Below are 21,949 nucleotides of genomic sequence, written 5' to 3' on the forward strand. Positions count from 1 at the left end.
CTGGAGTAGGTGGGACTACAGGCATGCGATGCCTGGCTAATTTTTTATTTTTAGTAGAGACTGGGTTCCACCATGTTGGCTAGGCTGGTCTCTAAATTCTGACATCAGGTGGTCCACCTGTCTTGGCCTTCCAAAGTGCTGGGATTACAGGTATGGGCCACAGTGCCCGACCATAAGCAGATTAACTTTCTAAACTTGCATGATTCTCTAGGGTTATCACTGGGTTATTCTTTCTGGACTTCAGTTTTCCTATTTATAAGATGACTTTAAGATGTCTTCTAATCCCTTCACAGAATTTTATTTCATCTACATATTTATAACAGGCTAGGTACTTTACTAGAACCTGTTTTTAGTGTCAAAACAGATGCTCAGATGCCAATCATTTTCTGGTACTCTCTACATTTTGGTAGAGAGTACAAGGTATTTCACATATATTATTTCATTTAATCTTCAAAACCCTAAAATGTAGGCATCTTTAGCCTAGTATTTCTCAACCAGGGGAGACTCGGCCCCACCCCAACCTTTAGGGGACATCTGGCAATATTCTGAGACATTTTTGTTGTTACAATTTTTAGAGGTTGTAGGGGAAATGGACCCTAGCGGGGAGAGACCAGGGATGCCGCTAAACATCCTGTGATGCGCAAGATACCTCCCACAACAAAAAAATTATCTGGCTCAAAAAAATAGTGTGGAGCTTGAGAAACCCTACTGGCCTCATCTTTCAGTTAAGAAATCAAAGATTTAAAAGCTTGGCCAGGTGCGGTGGCACACACCTATAATCCCAGCACTTTGGGAGGCCGAGGCAGGTGGGTAACTTGAGGCCAGCAGTTCCACCAGCCTGGAAAACATAACGAGACCTCATCTCAAAATAAATACATAAATAAATGAAAGCTTAACTTACTTGCACAGAGTTACACAGATGGTGAGTGAACAGGGATCTAAAATCATCTCTGTATGACACCAAAGGCAATGGCACATTCCAGCACACATACAAATACTGATGACCGTTTCTGACAGTTTGTATTGTTTCTTATCATTGTCCCCTCTCCCCCATTTCGTCTTGATACTTTAAATTCTGCTAATCAATATCAGTCAATCTTGTCCAGGAAAAGGATTCAGAAGCAGCTTTCTCAGACTCTCAGGTCAGATTTGAGAAATGTCTTTTCTTGTGCTCCAGTTACTATATCTAGAATCTAAAGCTTGACAGCAGCAATTCACGTATTGTACTGTGATTGCATAACTATTTCCCCTTTAGACTGTAAGCTTAAGAGGAAGGTATTCCTTTTTATTTTTGTGTACCTAGTGCCAAGTAAAGTCTCTCAGCAGAGTATACATTTCATAAATGTGTGTTAAACAAATAAAACAGACTAAATTACACAATGTATCCAAGGATACAAAGCTACTAAATGACAGAACCAGGATTCAAATCCAAGTCTCTCCATTGCCAAAGCCTACAATTACTGTCTTAATAAAGCTAAAAATTAGATGTTTATCTTCTCTCTATCTTGCTGGTGGGAATTCTTTGATCATAAACACATCAGAAATTATATATATGTACACACACACATATATATATACACCCAAGTTCCTGTTTTAAAGATAGCTTATAATCATATGAATTTTCTTATGAGCTTCCAATTTTAATATCTACATTCTATAAAAGCTTGCAAGGTAGTTAGCATGTAATAATAGTGGTAATCTCTCCTAAATACCAGAACTATAAAGGAGCCATGGTTTTTTATTTGATAGTCTCCCTGAATTCAACACTCACTGCCTAGAAATTGATGTTATTTTGAGTTGTCACAGGAACTGTGTATAAAAACTAAGGTAGAATCTCTTAGGAAAAAATAACTCACTTTAACTTTAGCTTTTATTTCTTCACTGTTCCCTTCTTCCTCATTGCGGGGTTCCATGCCAGAATCCTCCGGGATGTCTTTGTTTAGTACAGAGTACTCTTCTAGTAGAGTGTCAAATAAAACTATTCGCTTGTTCTTGAAGAAGCCATAAAAATAAGCATTGCTGTGGGAAGAGCGTTTAGATCCTAAGGAAAAGACAGTTCAAAGCATGGAATATAATTAAAAAGTTTGGGGTCCTTTGGAGAGACTCCTAGAAATTGAATTACTGGAAAGGACATTAACATTTTCAAATCGTTTAATATGTGAAGAAAAACCATATCAACATAATTCACCACCAGCAGTGGAGAGTGTCTGTTTTTTGCCAGTAAATGTGCTCATCATAGCTTTATAGCAGTAAATAAATAAGTAAAGCCTAAACATCCAACAGTTATGGAATGATTCAATTATAGTAAAACTATGAAATGGAATTTTAAGCGACCAGAAAAAAATTATACTTCCAAAGAATTTTAACAAGAAAAAGCTCACCAATATATTGTGAAGGATACAAAACTTCACGTATATAAGGTTCCATTATTGTCAAGAAAAAATGTACATGTATTAGGTTGGTGCAAAAGTAATTGCGGTTTTTGCATTGTTGAAATTTGCTGTTTGATATTGGAATACATTCTTAAATAAATATGGTTATGTTATACATCATTTTAATGCACATTTCTCACTTTATGTTTTTTGCTAATGACTTATTACTTGCCATTTATTTTATATTTATTTTAGATAAGGGAAATTGTATTAGACAAAAAGCAAATTCAGCCGGGTGCAGTGGCTCATGCCTGTAATCCCAGCACTTTGGGAGGCTGAGGCAGGCGGATCACTTGAAGTCAGGAGTTCGTGACCAGCCTGGCCAACATGGTGAAACCCTGTCTCTACCAAAAATACAAAAAATTAGCCGGGCATGGTGGCGCATGCCTGTCATCCCAGCTACACGTGGGGCTGAGGCATGAGAACTGCTTGAACCCAGGAGATGGAGGTTGCAGTGAGCAGAGATGTCGCCACTGCACTCCAGCCTAGGCAACAGAAAGAGACTCTGTCTCACAAAGAAAGAAAAAACAAAAAAAAAGCAAATTCAAGCAATTTTCTTCTTTGAGTTCAAAATGGGTCACAAAGCAGCAGAGACAACTCGCAACATCAACAACGCATTTGGCCCAGGAACTGCTAACGAACGTACAGCGCAGTGGTGGTTCAAGAAGTTTGCAAAGGAGACGAGAGCCTTGAAGATGAGGAGCGTAGTGGCAGGCCATCGGAAGTTGACAATGACCAATGGAGAGCAATCATCGAAGCTGATCCCCTTACAACTATACAAGAAGTTGCCGAAGAACTCAATGTCGACCATTCTACGGTCGTTTGGCATTTGAAGCAAACTGGAAAGGTGAAAAAGCCTGATAAGTGGGTGCCTCATGAGCTAAGCGAAAATAAAAATTTAAAAAAATCATTGTTTTGAAGTGTCGTCTTTTCTTATTTTACACAACAAACCATTTCTCTATCAGACTGTGACGTGAGATGAAACATGGATTTTAGAGAACAACAGGCGATGACCAGCTCAGTGGATGGACACAGAAGAAGCTCCAAAGCACTTCCCAAAGCCAAACTTGCACCAAAAAAAGGTCATGGTCACTGGTTGGTGGTCTGCTGCCAGTCTGATCCACTATAGCTTTCTAAATCCCGGCAAAACCATTACATCTGAGAAGTATGCACAGCAAATCAATGAGATGCACAGAAAACTGCAACGCCTGCAACCAGCACTGGGAAACAGAAAGTGCCCAATTCTTCTCCAAGACAACACCCAACCGCACATCACAAAATCAATGCTTCAAAAGTTGAACAAATTGGGCTATGAAGTTTTGCCTGATCTGCCACATTCACCTGACCTCTTGCCAACTGACTACCACTTATTCAAGCATCTCAACAACTTTTTAAAGAGAAAACGTTTTCACAACTAGCTGGGTGCAGAAAATGCTTTCCAAGAGTTTGCCAAATCCTGAAGCACAGAGTTTTATCCTATAGGAATAAACAAACGTATTTCTTGTTGGCAAAAATGTGTTGATTGTAATGGTTCCTCTTTTGATTAATAAAGATGTGTTTGAGCCTAGTTACAAGGATTCAAAATTCATGGTCTGAAACTGCAATTACTTTTGCACCAACCTAATAAATATTAACAGAAAAGCATAAGCCCATGTCTATTAGGAAACATACCAAAATATTGAAATGTTTATCACTAAATTCTAGAATTATGGATTTTTGTTTCTTTTCCCAAAGACTTTTAAAATCAGCATACCTACTTCTATAATTACAGCAATTTTTATAAAGACTGGAAGAAGACATACCTTTTTTTCTTTTGAGACAGGGTCTCTCTCTGTCGTCTAGGCTGCAATGCAATGGCATAATCATGGCTCACTGCAGCCTTGACCTCCTGAGCTCAATCAATCCTCCTGCCTCATCCTCCTGAGTAGCTAGGACTACAGATATATACCACCGTGACCAGCTAATTTTTTGTAGAGACAGGGTCTTGCTATGTTGCCCAGGCTGGTCTCTAACTCCTGGGCTCAAGCAATTCTCCTGCCTTGGCATCCCAAAGTGCTGGGATTACAGGTGTGAATCACCACAGCCGGCCCATACCAAAATTTTTAATAGCAGCTAACAGTACCTGAACTACGGTTGATTTTTATTTTCTTCTTTATGCACTTCTTTGATTTCTAAATGTCCTACAATGTGCAGTGAGTTGAGTATAGTGATTAAGAGCATAGACTTTGGGTTCAAATCTTGGCTCTGCCATGTATTAGTTGTGTCAATTTAGAAAACTTACAAAATTTCTTTAAGCTTTAGTTTCCTATTTATGAAGCGAGGCTAATATCTACCTCACTGGGTTAGATTATGGATTACATTAGATATTCTAAGTGAAGCAACTAATATGCTGTCTGATCTGTATACTACTACTGTTATTTATATACTTTTTTCAAAAAATAAATGATAAACATTTATTTCTCTTGAGAATTTGAAGTCTCTCACAAAAAACATGAATTTTCTATCTACTCATATTTCTAACGAAAAGTACTTGGCAGTATGTTTAGTAGTAAAACTTTGACAAATAGAAGCTATTATTTATTTATTGCATTATTACATTTCTTTTTGGTTTGGTTGCCAGGAAGAGCCAAACATGTTTGTTTATTTTGTCTGTGTTACCCTTTGAAGTCCCATCCTTCTATCTCTATCTTTCCTAATCCTAAATTTTTTTTTTTTTTTTTGAGATGGAGTCTTGCTCTGTTGCCCAGGCTGGCAGTGGTGCGATCTCTGCTCACTGCAGCCTCCGCCTCCCAGGTTCCAGCGATTCTCCTGCCTCAACCTCCTGGGTAGCTGGGATTACATGCACACGCCACCACAACCAGCTAATTTTTGTATTTTTAGTAGAGATGGGGTTTCATCATGTTGGCCAGGCTGGTCTCAAACTCCTGACCTCAGGTGATCTGCCCACCTGGGCCTCCCAAAGTGCTAGGATTACAGGTGTGAGCTACCACGCCTGGCTGCTAATCCTAAATTTTTAAATTAATTTAAAAATATTTATTAAACACTATCTGAAGTTATTTATGAAAGTAAGCAGATTGTATGCACACAAATAAAAGTAAATTAATGTCTTACTATCTCCCACCGGTCCAGGTATCTCAAAGTGTGGTCCAAGGAATACGCCAAAATCACCTAGGGGTACTTGTTAGAAGTAGATACTGGAAACACCTACTAAGTCAGAATCTCTGGGAATGAAGCCCAGGAATCTGTCTTTTAACAAACTCTCGAGGGACTTTTATACTTACTAAAGTTTAAGAATCCCTGGCAGGGTGCGGTGGCTCATGCCTGTAATCCCAGCACTTTGGGAGGCCGAGGCAGGCAGATCACGAGGTCAGGAGATTGAGACCATCCTGGCTAACACGGTGAAACCTTGTCTCTACTAAAAAATTACAAAAAATTAGCTGGGCATGGTGGTGGGCGCCTGTAGTTCCAGCTACTCAGGAGGCTGAGGCAGGAGAATGGTGTGAACCCGGGAGGCGGAGCTTGAAGTGAGCCAAGATTGTGCCACTGCACTCCAGCCTGGGTGACAGAGCAAGATTCCGTCTCAAAAAAAAAAAAAAAAAAAAAAGAATCCCTGTACTGTACTGTAAGCTTTTTATATCGCTGTGCCTGGCATGTCGCATACAGTCATGTACCGCATAATGACATTTTGGTCAACAGACTACATATAGGACAGTGGTCCCACAAAATTATAATGAAGCTGAAAAATTCCTATCACCTAGTGACCTCATAGCCACCGTAATGTTGTAGCAGAGCACACTATCTTTTCTATGTTTAGATACACAAATGCCAATCATCATGCTACAGTTGCCTACAGTATTCAGTACAGTAACATGCTAGATAGGTTTGTAGTCTAGAGCAAGAGGCTATATATACCATACAACCTAGGTGTGCAGTAGGTAACACCATCTAGGTTTGTATGAGTATAATGGTGTTTGCATGACAATGAAAAGCCTAATGACGCATTTCTCAGAACATACTGCCATTATTAAGCAATGCATGACTGTATATTCAATGATGCTTATTTACTGAATGGATTAATGATATAGCTTGAGGTATGAAGTAACGTATTTGAGAACTCCAAAAACCAAAACATTGTACAAAAATGTAAGGCATTGCCATTTTTTGTTTAGAATGCTTCCTCTTAACCTCTTAGCAGCATTTAACATAGTTGACCACTTTCTCCTTAAAACACGATCTTCTGATTTTTGAGACACCAGTTTCTCCTGGTTTTCTTCCTACCTCAAGGGCCTCTCCTCCTTAGCCTCCTTCCTAGCTGTTTCTCTGCTGACTCTGACCCTGGTCCCCTTCTCTTAAGTCCCCTCATGGACAGCATTAAACACCATCTATGTGCCAGATACTTCCGAATCTGTATTTTTAGTGCTGACCTCTCCCTAAAACTCCAGACTCATACATACAATTACCTATTTGACATCTCCACAGGGATGTTTATAGACATATTTGTTGTTTGTATTCTTGTGTGTAGTCTCTTTTCTTGTCCAATATTAGAATCTCCTTGCAGAGTTTAGGAAGTGTCACACCACGTGAGAGGCTGCTTCTCATTTGAGAAATCTAAAAGGCCAGAAATTTGTTTCCCCAGCACTCCGAGCAGCTAGCGCCATGCCCTAGCTTAGTCAATCAGATGCACCCCTTAGGGACTCTGAATAGTTGGCTAATTACATAAAAAAGCAAAGCAATGAGGAATTAATTCTGTAGGTGCTAGTGGCTGAATCCAGTGTTCTGAAGTAGCCACACCACTGTCCTCACCAGACAGGTTCTGCAATATGATTATAAGTTCCTAGCCTTCCTATGTGACAGCCCATTTTCTGAGCTTCGTAAACTTAATTTTCCTGTGGATTTTGTGAGATATCAAATGTTTCTTTTTTCTTTTTTTTTTTTTTGAGACAGGGTCTCACTCTGTTGCCTAGGCTGGAGTGTTGGAGTGTAGTGGCGCGATCTCAGCTCACTGCAACCTCCACCTCCCAGATTCAAGCGATCCTCCTGCCTCAGCCTCCCCAGTAGCTGGAACTACAGGTGCACACCACCATGCCTGGCTAATTTTTGTATTTTTAGTAGAGACAGGGTTTCACCATGTTGGCCAGGCTGGTCTCGAACTCTTGACCTCAGGTAATCCACCTGCCTCAGCCTCTCAAAGTGCTGGGATTACAGGCGTGAGCCACCACGCCTGGCCAAATACTGGTTTTTTTTTTTTTTTTTTTGAGACAGAGTCTTGCTTTGTCGCCCAGGCTAGAGTGCAGTGGTACGATCTTGACTCACTGCAACCTCTGCCTCCTGGGTTCAAGCAATTCTCCTGCCTTAGTCTCCCAAGTAGCTGGGACTACAGGCACCCGCCACCACGCCTGGCTAATTTTTTTTTTTTTTTGTATTTTTAGTACAGACAGGGTTTCACCATGTTGGCCAGGCTTGTCTCGAACTTCTGACCTCAAGTGATCCACCCACCTGGCCTCCCCAAGTGCTGGGATTACAAGCATAAGCCACTGTGCCTGGTCCAAATATTGCTTCAATAAGCAGTTTTTCTGCTTAAATCAGCCACAGTTGGTTTCTATTGCTTGCAAAACTCTAATACAATGTTTAATAGGTTCCTCAATATGTAATATAGCCATTGGAAGTCTTAATTCCCCACAAACCTACTCTTCTCCCATTTTTTTCCATCTCAGTAAACTACCATATATCCAACTGCTCAGGTCAAAAGTCCTAGGCCATTATCTTTGATGTCACTCTTTTCCTTATTCTCTCAATGCAATCAGTTAGAAAATTCAATCAACTCTACCCCTAAAACTTGTCCCAAATGTATCCACTTCTCTCCATTAATTACTATTATCCTAGTCTAAGCTACTATTATGTCCTACCTAGACTCTTGCCTCTCTTTACAATATATTCTCCATACATTAGCCCAGGATATTTTAAAAATACAAAGCAGATCATGTCACTTTCCTGTCTAAGCCTTCAATGGCTCTTCCCACTGAACTTAAAATCCAAACTCCTTACCCTGACTTACAAAGGCCTATGTGGTCTGATTCTTGCCTATGTCTCAGATTTCATCTCCTAACACTCTCCTGCTATGGTGCAGCCACACTGGACTTCTTCATGGTCCTTGAACATCTTCCCATTGACATCAAATGGGCAGCTCCTCCCTTTAGGTCTCAGCTTAATCTGATGACCCAATCTACAGTATCAACTTATCAGACCAAACTAGTTTAATTCTCTGCACAGCACTTGCTATCTGATAGTATTTTGAGAGCAAGATTCTTGGCTTTTCACTACAATCTCCCTACCAATTTACAAACATGTAATGTGTGTTGTTATTGTCAGCAACAACATTCATTCATTCAAAATATTTCTGAGAATTGTTACTATTGTTAACAACAATAAAAACATACATTATAGATGAGTAAACTGCTGTTTGGCAAAGCTAAGTTGCGCAAAGTCACACAAGTAGTTTGTCTCCAACTCCCGACCTCCCACCTCAGCCTCCCCAGTAGATGGGATTACAGGCTGGAGCCACCAAGCCCAGCACTGATAATCTGTGATAGAGCTATGATTCAAACCCAAGCCTTCTGACCCTGAAGCCTGACATCTGAAATGCTGCCCCCAACCTACTCAAATCTTGACTTCCCATTAACACCCAGCTCAGGTCATAACCTTCCATAAAGCCTTCCCTGACTATTTTATCTAAAATGAAAATAGCTCTCATACTCTGGATGTTGTAGGGGGAAAAAAAAAAGATGAAAAGAAAATAGCACCGATATATTTCACATATTCTATTGACTACCTCCACTGTTGTAGCATTAACTATTATTTCACGTTATCTGATTATAACTTACGGGATCAGCAACTTAGGTTGCTCCTTCAGTAAAAGCAGCTTAGAGACTATTCTGTTGAACTGATTAATGATTAAATTTCTAGTTTAATATTACCTAAAAAACAAAAAAAAGAGTAGTTATTTCAGAGGCTAAAGAAGTAAGTATGAACTGGCTTATTCTACCATTTCTCCACAGACTTTTAAGCTACTCCAATTGTGCCTTTAGTTGGGCTGTATATCCTCAGGAGCCACTAAATGTCTGACATATTTTTTTTTTTTTTGAGACAGAATTTGGCTCTTGTTGCCCAGGCTAGAGTGCAATGGCTTGATCTTGGCTCACCACAACCTCCACCTCCGAGTTCAAGCAATTCTCCTGCCTCAGCCTCCTGAGTAGCCGGGATTACAGGCATGCGCCCGGCTGATTTTTTGTATTTTTAGTAAAGACAGGGTTTCACCATGTTGGCCAGGCTGGTCTTGAAGGCCCAACCTCAGGTGATCCACCCGCCTTGGCCTCCCAGAGTGCTGGGATTACAGGCGTGAGTCACTGCGCCCAGCCAGATGTCTGAAATTTCTACGTTCTTCCAGTTGCTGTTGATTCATTCTTTTCAGTTGTGACCATCTCTGTTCTCCTCTAACCCTGTGATTGCTTCTGCTTTTATACCTTCATCTAACACAGCTGCTTCTCACTGGTAATATTTCACTTTAGAGCAGGGATCAGCAAACTGTAGCCCACAGGCCAAATCCAATCTGCCATTTATTTTCATAAAGTTTTATTGGAACACAGCCACACTCATTTGTTTAGTATTGTCTATGGCTGCTTTTGTGCTATAATAGTAGCACTGAATAGTTGCAACAGAGAACAAGTGGCCCACAAAGCTAAAATATTTACTATCTAGCCCTTTACAAAAAACATTTGTGAAACCATAGCTTAGAGGAAACACAACTGAAACCCAGAAGGGTGAAGTTACTTGTCCAAGATCCTGTAACTGGTAAGTGGCAGGGACAGAACTATTACATTCATTTATATGGACTTTATAAATTCTGGAAGTCATAGAACCTTACAACAGTTTCTCTCTACATCTCCGTAGGCTTGAGACTTTAATAGTCAACTACCAAAGTCTCAAAGAAAGTAATAGACTGGGTGTTAATGGGAAGTCAAGATTTGAGTAACGGTCAAGAGACCACTTAAATCTCAAATTAGTCATCAAAAAAGCAGAGTGTAACAAATCTGCAGTACTCAGTGGTACCGCAGTCTTTGGTAATCAATCTTCAGGTGAGTCCTCCAGAACACTGGATATTTTGTTGGAGGAGACAAGGCCAATAACACTGGCTTTGTTTAAGAGCCTCCAAACTAATACTAAACAGAATTTGACTATTCAAGAGTCCAACTTAATTACCTAAAAGAACTAGGCAGATAACAGAAGTGAATAAATCAGTCTAATATATAACATAATATAACAGAGAGTGAAAAAGCCTTGGCCAAAAATTTAAAACAATACTGTAAAACCAAACAAACATAGCTGCAGACAAGAGCAGGATTTGGCATCAAGCCACCAATTTTTATCCCTGGACTATGTTATCAATTTCTGTAAATCTTAAAAAGCCAAAAGGTAAACTCCTAGCCTTTAAATAACAAATTTTAAAAAGAAAAAAACAAAAACTGATTTATTCTTTTATTAAAATTTTAAGAATAAAGTATCAAATAAAACAAACCACTTGGATAAAACTTTCTTATCCCCAGGTAACCTTACCTTCCACAACATACACCTTTGTCAAAGGAAAGTCAATACTCTTTGCCATTACTTCAATTTCTTCTTTAAGCTTTCCCTCAGGCAGAGGTGTGAATTTGTCAAATAAAGGGGCAATATAATCAGCATAGATTGTGACAAGAACCTGAAAAGTAAATGTCAGAATAACATATGAACATGTTCTTAAAGAAAAATCATTCTTTATTATACAGATTAAATTGTATTAAAACAATTACGTTGACCTCAAACTTGAGAACAAGGAACTTACTTGCTCTGGTATTCCCAGGCCCAAATAGTACCAGATAGTAACAGCATAATATCTGTCTGATGAATTAAATTGAAATGAGTAGTCTGATAACAGAGTAAACTTATGAATTTTATTTTAAAGGATAATGCTACTAACAGTGATTAAAATCTCTAGGTGGTAATAAGTATAGTCCTTTCAAAACTATCTTGGGGATTTCTGATGCTTCATGAGTCAATCATAACACGCAGTTCTGCCTTTTAGCGTAATCACAATAGACCTGAAGTCTTTCCTAAAAAAGAATTAGTAGAACTTGATTATGTGCTGTTACTTGCTTGGCTTATCAGCTAAAATTAATTACCTGTAGTTCATAATTGTACATTGTGGTTGAAATAGCACTTCCTTAAGCATTTTTAGAGCATTTTCTTTGCTTTTTCCTCTTACTTTAATTTGCCATACAATAGATACCTGTAAATCCAACTAGCGCCCATTTTCTGATCTTGATCCCATCAGTGGAAAATGAAACAATGAGCATTACGTAATTCAGACTAAAATAAACTTCAGCTGGGGCGTGGTGTCACACACCTGTAGTCCTAGCTACTCAGGAGGCCGAGGCAGGAGGACTGCTTGAGCTCAGGAGCTCAAAGCTGTAGTGCGCTATGATCATTCCTGTGAAACAGCCACTGTACTCCAGCCTGGGCAACATAGGGAGGCCCTATCTCTAAAATAAGATAAAATAAACCTCATCAGTGGAGTTGAAGAGCTGTTATATGATAATTTCTGGGTGCACTGAACAGACTACTTTGGGTTTTTTCATTTGGGCTTTCTAAAAATTATTATTTGTAGAGACAGAGTCTCACTGTGTTACTGAGGCTGGTCTTAAACTCTTGAGCTTAAGCAATCCTCCCACCTTGGCTTCCCAAAGTGCCGGGATTACAGGCATAAGCCACTGTGCCTGGCCCTGAACAGACCATTTTGACTGTGTTGTAGTGTTTGTGCTGTGAAGCACTTGAGAGTATGGAAAGAGAAGAGGATAGGAGACGTGAGGGAGGGAAAAATCCGGGGGAAAACAGTGAGAGGGAAAAGGAAAGGAGAAGAAGAGAGGCAGGAATAGGTGGCAGTTGGGGAGAAAAGGGAAGACAAAGGAGAAGGAAAGGAAGAAGAATGGGTAAAAGATAGAAGGAGAAGGGGAAGTAGATGGGGCAAAGAAGGGAGAGAGTGTCTAATGGGGAAGGGAAAGGCAAGGGAAGGGAAGCAGAAGAAAGCCAGTTAAGTATATGCTTTCTTTCTCTTGTCCCTCTTAAATCTCATTTCTCTTCAAAATAACCATGATTTTAGGCAGTGGAGGTTAGTCAGGAGTCATTAAATTATCACACTTAGTCATTCTGGTGGCAACTCACAAATGCACAACCCAAAACTGCCTGACAACTGAATCATTAAAAGTGACTAACAACTAGTTTCTATGACTTGAAGAGTTAGCATAAGGAGAAGGAAATTTATGGTCAGTCAACACTCCTGTTTCTATAATCAGAAGCAGAAACCAGGCGGGAAATGTATATAAGCACCTATTTATATTTCAGCTGCTTCTTAAGAACTGTTTACATGCCAATGAAGATTACAGTAATCTCACCAAGGAACTTTTGTAAAGGAAAATGAAATAAAGATTTTACTCACCAGAGACACAACTAATGTGAACAGCCAGGCATAAATAAAAAAATAGTCACCCCCAATTTTAATAATGTAAAGTAGAAGTGAAGACACAGGCAACAAAATACACTGAGTCACAACAAATTTCTTGATTGCATCTTTCATGAAGAACCCCAAAGTCTGCAAAAAGAAAACATTACCACAAGAAACTGAGAAACTGGTTCTGCTTTTTAAAATAACTGATAAATAAATACAAAGGATACATTATTAAAGCAATTTTTAAAATTAACCTGCAGTGAAACTATATTATATGACATTAGGCAGCTTAAGACAATGGGTAAATGTCTTGCATTTTACAGCTGAAAATTCATTTAAACATTATTAACTGAGGACGAGTGCAGTGGCTCACGACTGTAATTCCAGCCCTTTGGGAGGCCTAGATGGGAGGATCGCTGGAGCCCAGTAGTTCCAGACCAGCCTGGGCAACATAGTGAGACCCTGTCACTACTAAAAATAACAACAAAAAAATTAACCCAGTGTAGTATAATTCATCTGTAGTCCCAGATACAAGGCAGGCTGAGGTGGGAGGATTGCTTGAGTCTGGAAGGTCGTGGCTACAGTGAGCCATGATCCTGCCACTGCACTCCAGCCTAGGTGACAGAACGAGACCCTGTCGCAAACAAACAAATGATTATTAGTAGCTGAAAAACAATAGACATTAGTGCTAAAGGAGTTTATAACATAAATTTCTTTTTTTTTTTAAGAGACAGGGTCTGGCTTTGTTGCCCAGGTTGGAGTACAGTGGCACAATGATGGCTCACTGTAGCCTCAACCTCCTGGGCTCAAGCAATCCTCCTGCTTTAGCCTCCCAAGTAGCTGGGACTACAGGTGCATGCCAGCACAACTGGCTAACTTTTAGAATTTTTTTGTAGAGATGAAGTCTCACTATACTACCCAAACTGGTCTTGAACTCCTGAACTCAAGTGATCCTCCTGCCTTAGCCTCCCAAAGTATTGGGATTACAGGCATGAGCCACTGTACCCAGTCAAGACTTTCTTTTTTTTTTTTTTTTGAGACGGAGTCTCGCTCTATCACCCAGGCTGGAATGCAGTGGCGAGATCTCAGCTCACTGCAAGCTCCGCCTCCCGGGTTCACGCCATTCTCCTGTCTCAGTCTCTCGAGTAGCTGGGACTACAGGTGCCCACCACCAAGCCCGGCTAATTTTTTGTATTTTCAGTAGAGACAGAGTTTCACGGTATTAGCCAGGATGGCCTCGATCTCCTGACCTCAGGATCCACCCGCCTCGGCCTCCCAAAGTGCTGAGATTACAGGCATGAGCCACCATGCCCGGCCTTAAGTTTTTTGTTTTTTTTTTTTAAATCAATGTTGACTAGGTTGGCCTCAAACGTGTAGCCTCGCCTCCCTGAGTGCCAGAGCAACCGGCCTGAGCCACCCCCCAAGACTTTCAACTATGATCTTTACCATATCTGTAGTTTCCTTTTTTCTCAATTCATACTCTGAAATAGTAAATTATGTTTAAATTATAAACAGTACAGGATAAAAGCAGAGAAGTTTTTCACATTTAAAAGAGAACATTTGTATTCTTTATTATACCTGTTGATTGAAACCATGTTTTTCTTCTATCACAAAAGTATTATAAAGACTCCATGGCAAACCAGTCAATGCACTGAAAAGTGTAGCCAACAGCAGAAACACCAGGGACTGAGTGATCTAAACAAAAGAAAAAACAAAAATCCAGTTTTTATGAACTACTAGCAAACAAATCAACAAGTATTTGCTGAGCACCTACTTACTACATCCCAAGCAATATGCTTGATTCTGTGGATAACACAAGGTCTGAAACATCATCTCTGCCTTCAAAAAAGTTTACTTTTGAGAGAAGTAAACGAGAAACAAAACAATTCCTTTTTTATTACACAGGCACTATATGAAAGGTACCTTAAATCATATAGACAAATCCCTAAGATAAAGAGCCTGGATTCTTGGCTTACCACATGGAAGAAAGTCACCTGATAACTAAAAATACTCACACTGGACTATTACGTGATTGAGAAATAAACCATTGCAAATAAGCCTGTGATATTCTGGGATTTGTTATCATAACTAATGTTATGCCAATACAGCATGGGTAACCAAGGACTACGCAGACAGAGAGGCAAATCTAACATTGGCAGGAGCCAAAAAATTAACTTTAGTAGAAAGCCTGCCAAGCTAAAAGAAATACCATGACAAATATATGCTAATGAATCACGTACCTCATATTCTGGTCCAAAGCCAGCATAACCACAGAACCGTCCAGAAAGTCTCCAGAGATAAGGTATTCCTCCAAAGAGAAGAATAAGCTATAAAACAAAGCATACTTTGATCACAGTTGAACAGTACTAGAAACTATCATATGAGAAAGCATGGTATAAAGAAAGAAAGGACAAAATAATCATCTCTCTATTAAAAAAAAAAAAAAAAGAGGCCAGTACGGTGGCTCATGCCTGTAATCCCAGCACTTTGGGAGACTGAGACAGAAGCATCACTTGAGGCCAGGAATTCAAGACCAGCCTGGGCAACAAGGTGAGTTGAGACCCTATCTCTACAAAAAATTTAAAAATTAGCTGGGCCTGATAGTGCGTACCTGTAGAGCCAGCTACTTGGGGGAATGAGGTGAGAGGATTGCCTGAGCCTGGGAAGTCAAGGCTCCAGTGAGCTGTGATTGTGATACTGCACTCCAGCAAGGCAATAAAGTGAGTCCCTGTCTCAAATAAAATAAAATAAAATAAAATAAAATAACAAAACAAAATAATTTTTTAAAAAACAGACCTATTTCACATTTAGCATAAATTATGCATTTAGATGAGTACTAACCATTGAGATACTAAATTTAGGTGGTTAAAATAACATTTTTGTCTGTACACTATATATGGATGAATTGTATGGTATATGAATTGTATGGTACACGAATTATCTCAATAAAGCTGTTCTAAAACAAAACAAAAAAAAAAATTTTTGTCAAAAGACCACAACAAAATCACAAACTAAACTTAGACAGGTTAAACCGCCGGGTGTGGTAACATATGCCTGTAATCCCAGCACTTCGGGAGGCCAAGGCAGGCAGATTGCTTGTGCTCAGGAATTCGAGACCAGCCTGGACAACATGGTGAAACCTGTCTCTACAAGAAATACAAAAATGAGCTGATTATGGTGGCACAGTTCTGTGGTCCCAGCTGCTCGGGGGAGCTGAGGTAGGAGGATTGCTTGAGCCTGGGAGGTCGAGGCTGCAGTGGGCCATGATCGTGCCTGCACTACAGCCTGGGTGACAGAATGAGACCCTAGCTCAAAAAAAAAAAAAAACTTGTTCGAAATCCAACAGCTAATGAGTGATAGAAATGGAATTTGAACCACATTAATATGGCTCCATAATTGTCTTTTCTGCGAAAGAAAATAGTCCTTTTCCATCAGGACACAGCACAGAAGTGGAGAGTCATGTCCACTTACTAAACTGGAGAACAGAATGGGATTATCTGTGTCTTTGCTGGGTCAGAAAGAGGTGAGGTAGGGGCCAGGCTTTCACAGGAGAAGGCTCTTCCTCAGCACCACCCTTTGTCTTGGTCTTGGGCAGATAAAGTGAACACAGACATTCACTAAATAACCAGGACACTAGGAGCTAGGAAGCAGCTCAAAATTTGAAAAGAATGCATGTTTAAGAAATTCTACCGCCCTAGGCCGGGCGCGGTGGCTCACGCTTGTGATCCCAGCACTTTGGGAGGCCGAGGCGGGCGGATTACGAGGTCAGGAGATCGAGACCACGGTGAAACCCCGTCTCTACTAAAAAATACAAAAAATTAGCCGGGCGCGGTGGCGGACGCCTGTAGTCCCAGCTACTCGGAGGCTGAGGCAGGAGAATGGCGTGAACCCGGGAGGCGGAGCTTGCAGTGAGCCGAGATTGCGCCACTGCACTCCAGCCCGGGCGACAGAGCGAGACTCTGTCTCAAAAAAAAAAAAAAAAAAAAAAAAAAAAAAAAAAAAAGAAAAAAAAAAGAAAAAAAAAGAAATTCTACCGCCCAAAACACATACAACTTTGTGGAACTCATTTGTCAAGAGGAATCAATTTATTTTTTCTCTCTATAGGACAGCAGCTTAGGAACACAATGATGAATCACATTCCTTGACTGGAAGCACAATATTCCCATTGGTTTAAACATAGTTCCTCATGGTTTGAGGGGTTTTGGTACTATCATATTTCATGGGTACTCTTCCAATCTAATTCCCATTTTCATATATGTATCTACAAATAATATAGTGATTTATGTATGCTTTTAAAGAATGTATATAAATGACATAATATTGTACTTATCAGTCTATGATTTGCTTTTTATACTGTAAATTTTCTTAGACCCATCCATGGTGGACTTCAACTTTATTTGGTATTATCAGGATATTTCCTAAAGTGTTTATAACAAATTACACTCCCATCAGCAGTACTCCAGTGTTTCTGTTTTCCCACAATCTCACCCACACTTTAAACTATCCATCTTTTAGACTGTTACCAGTACATTGGATTGGTTTAATATCATGGGTCTCAAATATGGTCTCTGGACAGCAGCAATAGCATCTGGGAATTTCTTAGAAATGCAAAGTCTCAGGCCCTACCCCAGATGTACCAAATCAGAAGCTAGAAGTGGGGCCCAGCAGTTTCTAGGTAAACCTGATGTACACTAAAGTTTGAAAATCATTGCTTTAACAAATTGTTTTCTTTTTTTAAGAGACAGAGTCTCACTCTGGCACTCAGGCTGGGGAGCGGTGTCATGATCATAGTTTACTGATTTTTGAACTCCTGGGTTCAAAGGATCTTTCCATGTCAGCCCCCCAAGTAGCCAGGACTATAGGTATGCGCCACCATACTTGGCTAATTTTAATTTTTTGTACAGATGGGGTCTCGCTATGTTGCCCAGGATGGCCTCAAGCAATCCTCTCACTGTGGCCTCCCAAAGTGTTGGGATTACAGGCGTGAGCTACTGCACTCAGCCCCAATAAACTGTTTTTCAAAAGCCTCCCCTAACACTACCTCCAGGTATTTCCACTTTACTACAACTAATTCAATCTTAGACATAAACCTTGTTTTCCTAAAAGACATGCTTTGGTACCACTGTCTGACATATGCTCTAGTTGTTGATCTAATTGACCTGGGATGGTATTTCTTTCAGCCAATTCCCAATACTAATAAATAATGTATAATTAAGGATTTATAATGCTTTTAGTAAAGGCTAGAGCAACTATTATTAAAAGTCCAGTATTTAAATAAGCATCAAGGGTAGTTTTAATATGAATTCTGAATGATCTATAAATGCATTTGAAAATTGATACTGCAAACCTTGTTTCGTTTCTTTGGGGACTGAAAAACAAAGCATGGTGAACTGTACAATGTCTCTGTGTTGACAATTTCACTAAGCATGCTCCCAGGGTTGTCGTATGGCAAAATTAATGATCCCAGAAAAAATAATTCCAGTGCTTTGACATATATTATTTCGCTACATTCTTTTTTTTTTTTTTTTTTTATGAGACAGGATCTCACTCTGTCACCAGACGGGGGTACAGCGGTGCGATCACAGCTCACTGCAGCCTCGATCTCTTGGGCTCCAGCAACCCTCCCACCTCAGCCTCCAAGTAGCTGGAACTGCAGGTGCACATCACCACACTCAGTTGATTTTTTAAAGATTTTTTTGCAAAGATGGGGTATCACTATGTTTCCCAGGCTGGTCTCAAACTCCTGGGCTCAAGTGATCCTCCCACCTGAGCCTCTTGAAATGCTATGATTACAGGATTGAGTCATCATGCCTGGCTTCACTACTACAGTCTTGAAAAGCAAGCAGGGAAAAGGGTATAACCATCTCTATTTGATAGATGAGGCAACTGAAACTCTTTAACTGAAAGGTTACTTTAACTGAGAGGTTATGACTAAGTAATTGCTATGCATTGAGCTTCATTTACATTACCTCATTCACTCAGTCCTTGCCACAAACCATACAAGGTACGGCTTAACATCTACACACTTCTCATTTTATTTTTATTTATTTTTGAGATGGAGTCTCGCTCTGTCACCCAGGCTGGAGTGCAGCGTTGCAATCTCAGCTCACTGCAGCCTCCACCTCCCGGATTCAAGCAATTTTCGTGTCTCAGCCTCCTGAGTAGCTGGGATTACAAGCACACGCCAATACGCCAGGCTAATTTTTGTATTTTTAGTAGAGACGGGGTTTCGCCATGTTGGTCAGGCTGGTCTCAAACTCCTGACCTCAGGTGATCCACCCCCATCTCGGCCTCTCAAAGTGATGGGAACACAGGCGTGAGCCACTGTACCCAGCCCAATTCTCATTTTAAAGATGAGAAAACTTAGGCTCAAGAAGGTGAAACTGCTCACACAGAAACATGCAAAAATTAGAGAAGCAACAATTTAAACTTTTCAACCCTGACCTACTCTGCTCCCCAGCCACTCCATTTCTTCAGTGGGCCCTTTATTGATATCTGTGAGATATTAGAGAAAGTGTCTCAGAGAGGCTGGACATTTTCTGTCTGGGTGCAGTGTCATATTTATGTGAACAGTGGCAACCATAACTGGCCACACAATGACTCTATTTAGGTTCCCTCAGGTAGAAAGCACTATGGCAAAAAAAAAAAAAAAAGTCGAAGCTAATCTTCTCACTTGATCTCTGTGACCAAAACATACAAACCTATTAATTTTAATCAACACAAAACAGAAATTAATGAACTTGTTTCCAAACAAAACAAGGTTTCAAAGTTACCCAAAATATTCTTCCTGCCAAGCATAAATGCAGCCAGAAAATCCCCAGAGATAAATTTAGCACATTCATGTTGCAGTCTTTAGAGTTTCAAGAATGGTTTTTACAATGTCATTTTAAAGACTCAGCAGAACAGAGTTTGAAACCCAGTTATCCTACTTATTAGCATGTCCTTTGGCAATTAAACATGCAAGCCCTTTAATTTATCCAAGCCTTTGCTTCCTCATTCATAAAAAGGGAATAATAATGCCTATCCTTTCTACTTCACTGTTGTAAACGTCAAACAATAAATATAAAAACTATGCATGAAGTGAAAATTATGACGACTATTAACTGTTACTATTCCCAACCTTAGCCCATCAGTACTGCTTCTAGTTTGAGTCACAGTACATTACCAAGCACTCACTTTATATATGTATTCTCCCTATTTCTGTCATCTCCTAGAACAAACAGCCATTCCTATGGTCACCAACCATAATTACCAAGCTACTGTCTATCTTTCCTGGCACTATTTACCAGGGACAACCAAGGAGACTGAAAATGCTTTTGCTATTATTTTACTATGGCCCTGTGGTGGGTAAAGTCAAAGGACTTCCAAGAAGCAAACATCAGAAAGAGAATAGTGTCTACCTCATCTAATTGCCTTGTCATTATTAAACAGAGAATTCAGACATTTCAGAGATGAAGAAAATATGGGAGCTATTAATCAGTATAGAACAAGAACTCTGAATATTACTTCTTCAGGTAGTGTTGTAAGTTGTTCAACAATTCTCTGGAACTGGTGAAACAGAAGGGGAAATGTCAGTTGACAAAACAGCAAAACTCAGCTGTCAGACATCGATTGCAGAAAGAAGAGGCAAATACTCTTACCAAGCAATGGAGGGAAAATATGCAAAATATTAAATCAAGTTTGGAAGGAGCTAGCTTTTGGGGAGAATAATACATTTAAGATCTTGGATTTGTTTAATGTACTTTTTAAAGTTACTATAATTCTTTTTTGAGCTCCCATTAGTCTTTTTTGGACCAAGGCCATTACATAAATACATAAGTAAACTCTCTTTCATCTATTTTAAAAAAAAAAAAGGATAGTGTCTAAATTAACCACTTCTACTTCCATCTGTCTCTGAAGGATGATTTCCTACTTGTGACCTGTCCCTAACAGAAGAAATGCTCGGATAAATTAAAGCCAAGTCATTATTGAAAAGATTACTTAAGAGCAATAGCTGTGTATCCCCAAAGCCAATGAGATTGTTTTCCAAATCATTTATTAATTTTTCTAAATACCAAAATTTAACTCTTCTAGAAGCATTGCCATTTTCTATCACCTTGAAGAAATAAGTGCAGTTTCTAATAATTTGGATCTAACCACACTAGTCTTATTATTCCATATTTGTTAAGAAAAACTTTGTGATGAGCTAGACAATTCTGTCATTTAACACCGCTACATAAAGCCAGTTTCTTTAACTCATGAAACAATGATGGTAGCTGACCATAATTCTTTTAAATTTAGGAATCTTTCTCTTCGTGGTACTAGTGGATCTAAAAGTTCTAGAGAAATAATGATGATGATGATCAGGATGATAAAAATAAAAGTGGCAGGGCACAGTGGCTCATGACTATAATTCCAGCACTTTGGGAGGCCAAGGCAGGCAGATCACGAGGTCAAGAGATCGAGACCACCCTGGCTAACACGGTGAAACCTTGTCTCTACTAAAAATACAAAAAATTAGCCAGGTGTGATGGCAGCGCCTGTAGTCCCAGCTACTCAGGAGGCTAAGGCAGGAGAACCGCTTGAACCTGGGAGGCGTAGGTTGCAGTGAGCCAAGATCGTGCCACTGCACTCCAGCCTGGGCGACAGAGCAAGACACTGCTTAAAAACAAAAACAAAACAAAAAAAGCAACAAAAAAACCCCATATTATTTCATTCAATAAATAGGAACTATATGCTGATTACATGCCAGGCACTAGGTATAAAATGATGAACAAGACTTAACTATTTCTTTAAGGAACTACCAGTCTGCCAATTAAACAGTCAAATCAAGCCAGGTACAGTGGCTCACGCCTGTAATCCCAGCACTCTGAGAGGGTGTGGTGGCATGCAACTGTAGTCCCAGCTACTTGGGAGGCTGAGGTGGGAGGATCATTTGCACCTAGGAAGCAGAGGTTGCAGTGAGCCAAGATCACGCCACTGTACTTCGGCCTGGGTGACAGAG

The 21,949-nt window shown here is 39.8% G+C and overlaps 1 protein-coding gene across 2 annotated transcripts in view; it reads right to left on the minus strand.

Annotated features, from left to right (window-relative positions):
* ZMPSTE24 (zinc metallopeptidase STE24) overlaps positions 1 to 21,949 on the minus strand; it is a 47,285-nt gene that overhangs the window by 19,527 nt on the left and 5,809 nt on the right. For both annotated transcript variants that reach the window (XM_055255075.2, XM_063627837.1), the window contains exons 3-7: positions 15,207 to 15,293; positions 14,545 to 14,661; positions 12,958 to 13,110; positions 11,043 to 11,184; positions 1,857 to 2,041 (exon numbers count right to left, since the gene is read on the minus strand). In XM_055255075.2, coding sequence (XP_055111050.1) covers positions 1,857 to 2,041; positions 11,043 to 11,184; positions 12,958 to 13,110; positions 14,545 to 14,661; positions 15,207 to 15,293 — 684 coding nt within the window. The remainder of the gene's footprint in view (positions 1 to 1,856; positions 2,042 to 11,042; positions 11,185 to 12,957; positions 13,111 to 14,544; positions 14,662 to 15,206; positions 15,294 to 21,949) is intronic.

The sequence above is a fragment of the Symphalangus syndactylus genome, chromosome 12 (genome assembly GCF_028878055.3).
Source record: "Symphalangus syndactylus isolate Jambi chromosome 12, NHGRI_mSymSyn1-v2.1_pri, whole genome shotgun sequence".
NCBI classification, from domain to species: domain Eukaryota; kingdom Metazoa; phylum Chordata; class Mammalia; order Primates; family Hylobatidae; genus Symphalangus; species Symphalangus syndactylus.